The sequence below is a fragment of the Phycodurus eques genome, chromosome 4, assembly GCF_024500275.1.
Source record: "Phycodurus eques isolate BA_2022a chromosome 4, UOR_Pequ_1.1, whole genome shotgun sequence".
Lineage (NCBI taxonomy): Eukaryota > Metazoa > Chordata > Actinopteri > Syngnathiformes > Syngnathidae > Phycodurus > Phycodurus eques.
This window is the reverse complement of record NC_084528.1, coordinates 33,330,916-33,342,485: the sequence shown is the minus strand read 5'-3', so window position 1 is coordinate 33,342,485 and position 11,570 is coordinate 33,330,916. Positions and strand designations below refer to the sequence as shown.

Sequence of the window (11,570 nt, the reverse complement as noted above, 5' to 3'; positions counted from 1 at the left end):
TCGTACTAGAGCGGCTCCAACTACCAACTACAAATTCCTTGTGTGTTTTTTTTGGACATACTTGGCAAATCAAGATGATTGTGATTCTGATTCTGATATTCACATGGGCTATTGGTAGAAAATATATTTGAAACGTGACCATACCAACTTTTACCAATGCTAAGCCGGCTCCAGTTTGTGGTGTCACTCACTTAGCCCCGCCCCCTAAAAAAAGGCACACATCTAACTCACAAATACTACAGTACGTGCAGTAATTAATTATTCTTTATAAAACCAATCTACTGCGATTGGCTGGCAACCAGTTCAGGGTGTGCCCCGCCTCCTGCCCGATGATAGCTGGGATAGGCTCCGGCACGCCCGCGACCCGAGTGAGGAGAAGCGGCTCAGAAAACGGAAGGATGGATGAAAACCAATCTATGGCTTTTTTGTTTTATTACAATGAAGCGCTTTTTACTCAATTGAAAAAAAATTTTAAAAAAAAGTTTAAGGCCTGGAACAGGTTAATGGGATTTGAAATTTATTTATTTCTATTTATTTTACACAAGTCTTCAAGTCTATGTGGTTTATGCCAGGACTGGTAATAAAACCAATACAAGCTGACCTTTACGAATATTATTCCATATTATATTATATAATTTATATTGCAAGTATTTATTATAGTAATATATTTATTTAGGAATTTATCTTACGCGTTTTACTTGTGTGCATGAGTGTGGTGACCTATCCCTGACCACTCTGGAGCAAAAGCTAGTTTAACAAAAATAAACAAATAAATTCAATCAGATAAACAATAAAAAACAAAATAAAATGCAGCATCTTTAATTCTTTACTATTTGAAGCAAATTTTTTTTTTTAAAAATTGTAAAACGGGACGAGTTTCGTTTCAAAGTTGAGCCACTGAGTCCCACTCCAGTGCGGTAGGTGGCGGTAAATGCATAAAGTCCGGTTGCCAACCGCCATTCAATTCAAACAACAGGAAGAAGAAGAAGAAAAGCAGGATGCGGAAGTAAACAATCTTCGGCTGACGTGGAGCAGAAAGAAGTGGAGCTAATACAACTAATCTGATTTATACAACATATACTCGACATTTTGTTGCTCTGAACACAGCTAGGAAGCGTATCGAGTCGTAGTCGATTGGACGACTCCTCCTCCCGTCCCGCAGCGAAATGTCGTCGGTCGCAGCGGACACCAGCCGCCCGTTCGCCGGCCTGGCGTCGGTGTCGGTGCCGGAGGACATCCCCGTGGAGGGCGACATCACTGTCCCTGTGGCGGACTCGTCGTCCTCCTTCGGCGGCGGGCGCGACGACGACGAGCTGTCGACGCTGGACGAGCCGGTGAAAGAGACAATCCTCCGGGACCTGCGCGCCGTCGCCAAGAAGTTCGTGCACGTCCTGTACCCCAAGCAGAGTTCGGAGCTGCTGCGAGACTGGGACCTGTGGGGCCCGCTGCTGCTATGCGTCACCCTGGCGCTGCTCCTGCAGGGCGGCGCCGCCGCTGCCCAGCCCGGCGACCAGGGGGGTCCGCAGTTCGCAGAGGTACGCCGTCCGTTGCATTCAAACAAACGCACGCAGGCCTGCTTTGACGTCTCGGAAACGTCAAGATGAAACTCTTTACTGGCGCTGCAGGTAGTGTTGGACGGTCTGTTGACCTATATCAAAACCCAATGGCCAATATTTGTTGCATGAAATTGTATTTATTTAGTCCCCAGAAGCGGAACGATGGTTAGCACATCCGCCTCACACGTCTGAGGACGCGGGTTCAAATCCGGCCTCGGCTGTGTGCAGTTTGCATGTTCCTCCCGACCGTGCCCGCGTGGCTTTTCTCCAGGTACTCCGGTTTCCTCCCACATCCCAGAAACATGCGTGCTAAGATTCATTGAAGACTCTAAATTGCCCGTAGGTGTGATTGTGACTGCCCCGCGATTAGTTGGCGACCAGTCCAGGGTGTACCCCGCCTGTCGCCCAGAGTCAGCTGGAATGGGCGCCAGCACGCCCGCGACCCGTGTGAGGAGAAGCGGAATGGAAAATGAATGAATGAATGGATGAACGAATCGATGGGTGGAGGGGTGGATGGGTAGTCCTCATAACCGACAGTGGGGCCTTGAGATACGTCTTGAATTCCACTGAATGGATTTGCCTCGAATCCATTCCAGCCTGTCCAAAAAAACCAACAAAAATTTGTGTAATGTGTATTTTATTTTATTTGTATTTTTTAGGAAAACTAGCACTCCATAATATTGTACCTTTTATAAAAACTAAATAAGGACATCATTCAATAGAATTAAAAACTGCATTAAAGAAATGTTGCTTCTTCTGATGTGCCTGCCTTGGCCACCCGGGGGCAGTGTAAAACAGACAGACGGATATATTGGTCATTGAGGCGCATCGCCCAATCATATTGCAGCAGAGCGTGGCATGCCCTGAACTATTCATTATAACGCCTCAATTCCTCTCTCGGTTCATCAGTACGTCATTTTTGCGCAGAGGATAAAGGATCTATGACTGTGAGTACTGTCTTTTTGTCTGTCTACATGTTGCTGCACCATTCTTTTCAAATAGTTGCTTAATGGGTTAAAGCACTGCAAACTTAGATGCTAACGAGCCTTAGCACTAAGCTAGGAGTCTGAAAGCGAGTGAAAGCGACTCGAGTTCACTGCCGCTGGTATCGCAACTCTCAAGTCAAAGCAAAAAAAAAAAAGATCCGTATCCTGAAAAACTCGAAAGCGGGCCCACTCGTATCCGAAGGCGCCGGCGTGAATGTGTCAAGGCTTGACGCTGCCACATTTGGGTCCGTCCTCCGCAGGTGTTCGTCATCGTGTGGTTCGGCTCCATCATCATCACGCTCAACTCCAAGCTCCTGGGCGGCACCATCTCCTTCTTCCAGAGTCTGTGCGTACTGGGCTACTGCATCCTGCCGCTGACGGCGGCCATGGTGGTGTGCCGCTTGGTCCTGTTGGGCGGCGCCGGCGCCGTCAGCTTCGCCGTGCGTCTGGCCGTGGTGGCGCCGTCCTTCGGCTGGTCCACCTTCGCCTCCACCGCCTTCCTGGCCGGCAGCCAGCCGCCCAAGCGCAAGGGTCTGGTGGTCTACCCCGTCTTCCTCTTCTACTTTGTCATCGGTTGGATGATCCTCACGTTCTCGCCGGCGCAGTAGAAGAACGAGCGGCAGGTTGGCCAAAGGAGAAAAAGTGGATTATTTATTGGAAAGGGTTCTTACTAAATGTGTTACTCACAAAAACCTCCTGGTGTTGGGCTTTGTCAAATTGAGAAAGATAACCTCCAGACAACCATTCATCAAAAACAGATATTCCCCCCTTTTTGGGGGCAGTGACCCCAAATCAAACTTGAATGTTCAGCCAATTGCACGGCACATGTAGACAAGTATTCGCAATCACATTCGCACCTACAGACAATTTAGTCTTCAATGAAGCTAACATGAGTTTCTCGGGAATGTGGGAGCAGGCCCGGGAAACTCGGACAAGCATTCAAATTCCACACAGGAAGGTCGGAGTACTCAAGAAAAGTCCAGAAAGGGCGGGAACGTTCAAGTAGGGCTGCACGAATACGCTAGCCGGTTGACAGCCAGCAGATCCTTCACTCTCATTGGCTCAGGCCCACGTCACTCGCCAGGCCAGGGCCCGCCTTTTAAAGCCACACCACTCAAAAGTCACAGATACTACTGTCAAACGTGCACATTATTGTGATTAATAATGCAAAATAAATTTCTGTCCGATTCATCTACAATCTAAAATTGGACATTCGAATGCGATTTTAACACAAGGCCAAATTAAATTCATCTGTAAAGGTCATAGTGCATTTTAGTTTCATCCCAAAGCCCAATACGACAAATGTTTTGTGAGGAGTGTGTGTGTGTTTTATTGTAATTTTATTTTTTTTGTTACAGTGAAGACAAACACCCACTGGAAGACGACAAGACTTGTGTTTGTCTCGCAGAAAATGACAATTTGCCCTTTGTCCTTTACTTTTTTTCACAACACAACAGCAAATAAATAACCTTTTCGAAGCGTTTCTTACAGAAAAGAAGACCGTGTAAATATGAGGACTTATCGGGCGACAAAACCGTTTTCAGATCAGTTAGCAGCGTGTTTGTGTGAAAGGATGTCGAATCTGTTTCACGTGTGGTGACGGGAATGTTGTCTGTTTTTTTTTTTGCCATTTGTACAAACAAGAACGCTTTTGCTGTAATATTTCACAATTCAAATAAACCTGGCCATGTGATGTCATGCTTTGTGTATAAAGATTGGCTGAGCGAGACATATATACATGTATGTACGTATACATGTATATACATATAGATGTATATGTATATATACATACATATACACACACATACATACATATATATATACATATACATATATATATATACATACATATACATATATATACATATATATATATACATACATATACATATATATACATACATATATATATATATATATATATATATGTATATAAACACACACACACACACACATTATATAAGAAAAAGTGGGGAAAATCTTAATCATATCCGACATCTGAAGCTGCTTCGATTCTTGCAAAATTTCATTTGCAGACATCCAAATGTTTTTCATTCAAACCTTTTTGTGAATGAAACCAGACAATCCATGAGACCCCGATTTAACTCTTAAAAAACAACCCGATTAAAACTGTTGTTTATGCTCTTGATTGAATGTTTTTATTTATGTTCCCAATGTAAATGGTGATTTTTTTTTTTTTTTTCAACAAAGATTGTTAACCGGTCGCACTTTCCACCCGCATATGAGGTCTCGCGAGAGCTGCCACGGGATCGGCCGGCAGCTCCCGCGGCGTCACTTCCAGCTGCCACCGGAAGTTCAGCGACAGCCTGCCCTATAAGCGGCGTCGCCTTGCTCTCGCTGGAGGAGAATGCAAACAAAAGCAGACGTCGCTTCGTTGGCTTGGTCGACAAACGCCGACAGGCAACCTTAACCGCGGCCAGAAAACCAAGAGGAGCTCGGCCGTTGACGATGGTGACGACGGCGTCCACGTCCAATTCCAACTCCCGCTGGTCTTAACCCGTCGCTCGAGTTGCTAACGCAGCTGCGGGCCCGAGCGAGCAGAGTCGAACCGAGCCGAGCCGAGGTCATGTCGTCGGAAGGAGAACTACCGCCGCTGCCTCCGGAGCTGTGGGTGTCGGTTCTGACCTTCCTGGGCCCGGCGGACATGCAGGCGGTGCGCTGCACGTGCCGAGCCCTGCGCCTGCTCGCCGACCACCCGTACCTGTGGCGGGGCCACACTGTGGTGCTGTCCGACCTCCGACGCTACACTTTCGGCTTCTGGGACACGCTGCGCCGGCGCAAGTTGACCCGCGTGGCCGTGCGCCACCTGCGCCGCAAGGAGTGGCGGCGCCTCGTCAAGTTCTTGCCGACGCTCAGCGCCGTCGCCTTCGTCAACGGCGGCCGGGTCTACAAGCAGAAATACCTGGACCACCTGCTGCAGTTCGCCGACGTGCGGGAGTTGGCCGTGCGGGACGCCACCTGGTCGGAGCCAATGCTGGGCCCGGTCCTGAGCGCCCACCTCAGCGCCCAGCTCACCCACCTGAGCGTCTGCAACGTCCGCCTGCGCTCCGCCGCCGACTTCGTCCGCTCCTTGTCCGGCCTCGGCAACCTGCGCTACCTGCTCTTCCACCAGCAGGGGGAGGGCTGCGGACTGGATCGCGTGCGACCGGTGCCCCGGGAGGACTTCCATCACATGATGAGCAGCCTGCCCAAGCTGACGCACCTCTCGTGGGGCATGAGGGGCGAGCCCCAGGAGCCCCTGCCCGACGACTACCTGAGCTCCCCGGACCCGCGCCGTCCAGGTACGACTAGACGAGAGGTGCGGCGGCTAATTGGTTCTCGGGTCCGTTGAAAACTGGTCAGTTTTTCAATGTCGGCATTGCATCACGTGACTGACGCCCCTATGGGACGTTCGACGCGTGCACGGCGCAAATTGGCGCAGAATGCCGGAGGTCTCTCGTGATTGGTCAGTTTTAGTCACGTGCTCTGACTTCAGGCCTCTTTATACCCCCGGTCCATTGCATCACGTGACCGACGAATGTCTATATCTATCTATCTATCTATCTATATATATATAGATAGATATAGATGTATATCTGTAGATATATGTGTGTATGGTTCGCCGACTAATTGACTATCAAAGTAATCGTTTGTAGCAGCCCAAAGTCGATGAATGGATTGGAAACTATTGGATGGCGACACACCTAATTGAAAGGTGCCGACGTGTCCCTCACGGTTCAGGGTCCCAGTACGGGGGGCCGACCCTGACCAGTCTGGAGCTGGTGGACTACCCCGAGGCCATCCTGCCCTACAACGCTCTGAGAAGTCTGACGTCCCTGCGCTCGCTGACGGTCCACTACCGCTACATACGTGACGGCTTGGACTGTCGCCTGGCGTCCTGGCTGGCGCCCCTCAAGCGTCTGGAGACCCTCAGCATCGTGGGTGAGTCGCTCACCCGTCTTACCTCCGCCGAGGACAAATCCCGCTTGGCCGTCACGCTCTGTCGGCGTCATTGTGGGTCATAAAACACGACGAAAAGCAAAACCGCGAATCGGTTTTACAGCGGGTCCCAAAAACTTCACTGGGCCGCACGGGCGTACGTGACAAAACGCGCTCACGTCTCCGATGTGGAAGTGAGACTTCGCATGAAAGGAGCGGGACGATGCGACGTCGAATCGAGGGAAAAGGGGGGGGGGGACAGAAACTAGCAAAAGTGTCAGAGCGTTTCATAGCGATGCAAGGCGAGCAGCTCTGCCGTGTAATCGTTGTCACAAGGACCGACCGTTCTCTTCGCCGAAAGACGCAGAGAACGTGAAATGCGTCGGACGCGAGACGAGGTCAAATTTGACGTCGTGCTTTTTACCGGCTTTAGTTCATTTTTGTCATTCCGATCAAAGATGTTTGGTCAACTGTTTGCATGTGACGTGATCCATTCCGACCGGGCGTATAGGTGTGCACGACATTGAATCGGAAAAGCCGCGTGACATGAATTTGGAGCTTTTGAAAAGGCTTTGCAGCAGTGGCGTCAACCTCGGGCCATTATTGTGACCTGCATTATCTCAATGTAGCCTTTGAGAAGGCTTTCTCGGCTCGGACTGGACACGGCACAACCTGGAGGACCTCGTGAACGACCGACAAGAAACTCGTGAGATCGGCCTCTTTTAGCAAGTTAGCTCTTTTTAAAACGGGGGTCGTACTTGGCCGTTTACCGTTCACTTGTTTCGGAAATACTCTCCATTTTGAACCGTGTTAATTTACAGGCGCTGTGTGACGTTAGCTTCAATTTAAACATCTAAGACTGTGACCTTTAGTTCTGAAAATCTCAAAGGGTTGTTGGGCAATCAAAGTTCAGCAGTTTTTACTCAACATACATAACTTGGTTGGACTTTTGGAGGTAATTTGACTCAAATAAAAGTAAAACGCAGTCCCCCTAACAATTACGTGAGTAAAAGTAACAACGTTCAGATATTGCTGAACAATATCACTTTGTCAAACATCATCCATAAATATTTGTAAAATAACAAACTCGGGCAAATTTCAGCTACAAGAAATATGTTTCCACCTGTTAAGCAGCACAAGACTGTCGGCTCATCAGGCAGATTACGAAAAGAGGAACAAGGCTGCAGTGGATCTCAAAAGTTTACACACCCCTGTTCAAATGCCAGGTTTTTGTGAATTTTGACCAATATAAAAAATTGAAAAACTTTTTACACCTTTAATGTGACCGAGAATTTGTAACTTTTGGAAAGGCTTTGCACTTGTCCAACAGCAGTGGTGTCCTACCTATGGCCTGGGGGCCAGCCCGCATTTTCTCAATAAAACTTGTTACACGGCTTTGCGCTTCAGACCGCAGCGGTGTTCAGTCCAGTTGGCATCATTCACAGGTGACGTTGATCTGCAAACTGGACGTCAACAAAAACGTAAAGAAGTGCATCAGCATCTCTCACAGCAAAAAAGCGAACATATCGGTTAAATTTTAACCCATTTTGATTTTGATTAGCCCGATTAATCGGCCTGCCGGTTTAGAGGTCGGGCTCTAATCTATAGATGCCATATAACAAATCTTGTAGTTTTGCCTGTCCCCAAAATGTTGAACAAATTTAAAGTTATTAAAACACACTTACATTTATTTGTATTTTTAAATATATATTTTTTTAGTATACCGGTTGTCTCCAAATAAGTTCTCCAAATAAGAGGCAAAGCGTGCCTGCTTCAACTGTTTTTGACACTCCCAGTTGAAGTTTACGGTAAAACTGACACATAAAACAAAAGACAATGAAACATTGTAGATTTAAACGACAAAATGCTCAACCAAGCCATAACATTTGTTTACGCTGTGGTGGTGGAAAAGCGTACGTTGTCAATGCCTTGTTGTTTAACGGCGTCCCGTTGGCAGGCGGAAATTCCCTGTCGCTATACACCAACACCATCCCAGCTAGCGTGACGCGGCTAACGCTGCGCGTGGCAATAACGCTGAAGGACTTGGACTCCATCGCGCCCAAAGTTCTGACCCTGGAGCACCTGGACATCGAGCAGAACCGCTCCAGCGGAAGCCTGTGCAGACGCATCCCCATGTTGTTCCCTCAGCTGCGGACGCTGCGCATACGGTGAGTAGATCGGGGCCGTAATGATCACGGGACGGGACAGGATAATACAGGACAGGAGAACGGGACAAGTCAAGGGAATACAGAACAAGCAAAGCCAAATCAACACAAAATAATTACATGACAGGACAGGATAAACCGACCAGACAAGACGGGATAATACAGGACAGAATAGGTCGAGTCATCGCAGGACAGGAGAACGTAGATGAGGGCAGGACAAAATGCTGCTGTTGATTGCCGGTGGCCTTGCAGGTTCTTCCGCCGCGAGCCCGAGAAGGACCTCCTGAGCCTGCAGCGTCTTCGCCACCTGGAGCGTCTGGAGCTCCTGGTGGAGCGCTCGTTCATCCTGCGGGACTACCTGAACGGGCACCCGTGGCCCAGCCCTTGCGTCCAGGAGCTCATCGATCAGCTGGTGCAGCTGTCGGCCAATCGGATCACCGTGGTGACCGCCATGCGCCACCGGAACCCGCTCAGGGAGTGCAACTGCGTCTGGGAGGGGGACTGATCGTGGACCGGAACCACACTGACGGGAACCCGGAGATCCTCGTGAAGCGCCCCCGGAGATCCTCGTGAAGCGCCCCCGACGACTTTGTCGTGATGACCCACCTAAACCTAACACATGCTCACCCACATCTGCTGGGCCATGAGGGGCCAGACCACCAGACAGAGAGACTGACTACCTGAGATCTCTGGACTTGCTCCATCCTGGTAGGACAACGCAAGACTAGACTGTACAGGACAGGACAGGACAATGCAAGACATGATAAGATGATACAGGGACCACACAGGGGAGGAAACGATAAAACGGGACAAGGGAAGATGAGCTCGGACTGGACAATACAGGACATAGCTGGACATGGCAGAACCTGGAGGACCTCGTGAACTACCAACAAGACAGTGGTCATGGAAACAAAACTCATGATCGGCCTCTTTTAGCAATTTAGCTCTTTTTAAAACTGGGGTCATACTTGGCCATTTACAGTGGAATCCCGTTTATCACGGGCGATACGGTTCGTTGAGCCAACGTCCGCTAGCTTAATGCTAACATATAATGTAAAACGCCATAGGCAAGCTCGTGGAAATTAACAGATGAATTAATGTTATGGTTATTCTAAAGCGCCAAGCAACTGCTGCTTTAACGCACACGGAGCAGCGACGCATCAAAATGCGGCTTCAGTGTAGTAATACACTGACGGTGCGCAACCCTAAACTGGGGAAAGCCCATTTCAAAACAAAACAAATAAGCACTATTGCGGCATATAGTGACAGAGCTGTGAGCACGACATGACAAATGGACAAAATTACAGTGAGAGGAAAAAGACATTTGATGAAGTTATTCAGAAATGGAAGAAATTCCAAAGGGTTCACATACTTTTTGTTCCCACTGTAAGTCTTAGGAAATAAAGTAGCATTAAACTTGACTGGTGTCAAATGTGTTAAAAAAAAAAAAAAAAAACTTTTTTTCATTTCATTGTGTTAATATTGTTAGCTTGAAGCTCCTTAAGAGGAAATGTATCATGTAGAAAGTGTATGTTGCCTATTTGAATTGACGTTTTGGATTTGTAATGAGTTCAAGTGACAAGATTGCGTTTGGACATGGACGGTCATGATTGACCTTGTTGTTTACAGAACACTGCTGAGGTGAAAAGGGTATTTGAACTCATGTTTGAACTATTTCTTCATGTTTCGGTCAAAGTGAATAAATGGAAAAAGACAAAGCCGGGTGGCCGCCCACATGGTGCATGCTATTATCCTTAATGTGGATAGGCTATCACGTGTTTAGAAACACAATTCACATCATTTTACTACAATTTGTCACGTATGGTCAAATACACAAAACCTTCGTCAACTTTTAGATTCCTACAAATAAAAAAGTCTCCACATAGCCCGTGTAACTCCAAATCAATGTTTCAAACATTGCTCACCATTTAATTGTGCCAAGCACAGGACTGTAAAATAAAATAAAATTCAGTGGCAGAAACGGGGTTCTGCCATTTATTTAAAAAAAAAATAAATAAAAAAATTAACTGGCATACATGGATTCCTGGTCAGATTTATGAATTGTATATTTATAAATAGTAATCTGGGCCATGCATAATTTGCATGCAAAGTCCTGAACAAAACCAATAAACATGAAATTCACCCAACCAAATCAACTATGAAACAACTACTTTACCTTTTGGGCTTGTCCCGTTCGGGGTGGCGACAGCGTGTCATCCTTTTCCATGTCAGCCTCTCTCCTGCATCCTCCTCTCCGCCACCAACTGCCCTCACGACATCCATCGACCTTCTCTTTGGTCTTCCTCTCGCTCTCTTGCCTGCCAGCTCGAGCCTCATCACCCTTCTACCAATATACTCACTATCTTTCCTCTGGATGTGTCCAAACCATCCAAGTCTGCTCTCTCTAACTTTGTCCCCAAAACATCTAAACTTGACTGTCCCTCTGATGAGTTTATTTCCAACCCTCTTCCACCTGCTCACTCCTCAAGAGAACCTCAACATCTTCATTTGCTCTGCTTCCTGTTGTCTCTTCAGTGCGACTATCTCTAATCCTCCACATCATGACTGGCCTCACCACCATTGTCTTCTAATCCTAGCAGAGACTCTTCTGTCACATAACAGACCTGACACCTTCCTCCACCTGTTCCAACCTGCTTGGACCCGTTTCTTCACTTCCTGACCACACTCACCATTGCTCTGGACTGCTGACCACAAGTATTTCTACTATCTCTTCTCCCTCCACCCCTCTCATTCATGCACATATATCCACCTTTCTAACTGTTCCTCCACCTGCTCCCTGCTTTAACTGCAGATCACAATGTCATCTGCGAACATCACGGTCCACGGGGCTTCCAGTCTAACCTCATCTGTCAGCCTATCCATCACCACTGCAAACAGGAAGGGGCCCGGGGCTGATCCCTGAT

At 47.8% G+C, this 11,570-nt stretch overlaps 2 protein-coding genes across 3 annotated transcripts; both read left to right on the top strand.

Moving 5' to 3' along the window:
* Positions 1 to 980: 980 nt before the first annotated feature.
* On the top strand, positions 981 to 4,164 carry yipf6 (Yip1 domain family, member 6). Of its 2 annotated transcripts, XM_061675428.1 has the most exons (3): positions 981 to 1,535; positions 2,803 to 3,165; positions 3,901 to 4,164. In XM_061675428.1, the coding sequence occupies exons 1-2, from the start codon at positions 1,167 to 1,169 to the stop codon at positions 3,148 to 3,150; spliced, it is 717 nt and encodes a 238-aa protein (XP_061531412.1). In that variant the 5' UTR covers positions 981 to 1,166; the 3' UTR covers positions 3,151 to 3,165; positions 3,901 to 4,164. The 2 variants fall into 2 exon arrangements, with proteins under 2 accessions (XP_061531412.1, XP_061531411.1); XM_061675427.1 differs by having other exon boundaries at positions 2,803 to 4,164.
* Positions 4,165 to 4,856: 692 nt separating this feature from the next.
* Positions 4,857 to 11,539, top strand: im:7136021 (uncharacterized). The gene is made up of 4 exons (XM_061675417.1): positions 4,857 to 5,844; positions 6,284 to 6,484; positions 8,439 to 8,649; positions 8,899 to 11,539. The coding sequence occupies exons 1-4, from the start codon at positions 5,130 to 5,132 to the stop codon at positions 9,149 to 9,151; spliced, it is 1,380 nt and encodes a 459-aa protein (XP_061531401.1). The 5' UTR covers positions 4,857 to 5,129; the 3' UTR covers positions 9,152 to 11,539.
* Positions 11,540 to 11,570: the final 31 nt, after the last annotated feature.

Excerpts from the sequence above, each read along its gene's own strand:
- im:7136021 (XM_061675417.1), top strand. The coding sequence starts at position 5,130 with ATGTCGTCGGAAGGAGAACTACCGCCGCTGCCTCCGGAGCTGTGGGTG. Across the intron at positions 5,845-6,283 it reads CCCGGACCCGCGCCGTCCAG|GGTCCCAGTACGGGGGGCCG; the intron begins GTACGACTAGAC and ends CTCACGGTTCAG. Across the intron at positions 8,650-8,898 it reads CTGCGGACGCTGCGCATACG|GTTCTTCCGCCGCGAGCCCG; the intron begins GTGAGTAGATCG and ends GTGGCCTTGCAG.
- yipf6 (XM_061675428.1), top strand. The coding sequence starts at position 1,167 with ATGTCGTCGGTCGCAGCGGACACCAGCCGCCCGTTCGCCGGCCTGGCG. Across the intron at positions 1,536-2,802 it reads GGGGTCCGCAGTTCGCAGAG|GTGTTCGTCATCGTGTGGTT; the intron begins GTACGCCGTCCG and ends CGTCCTCCGCAG.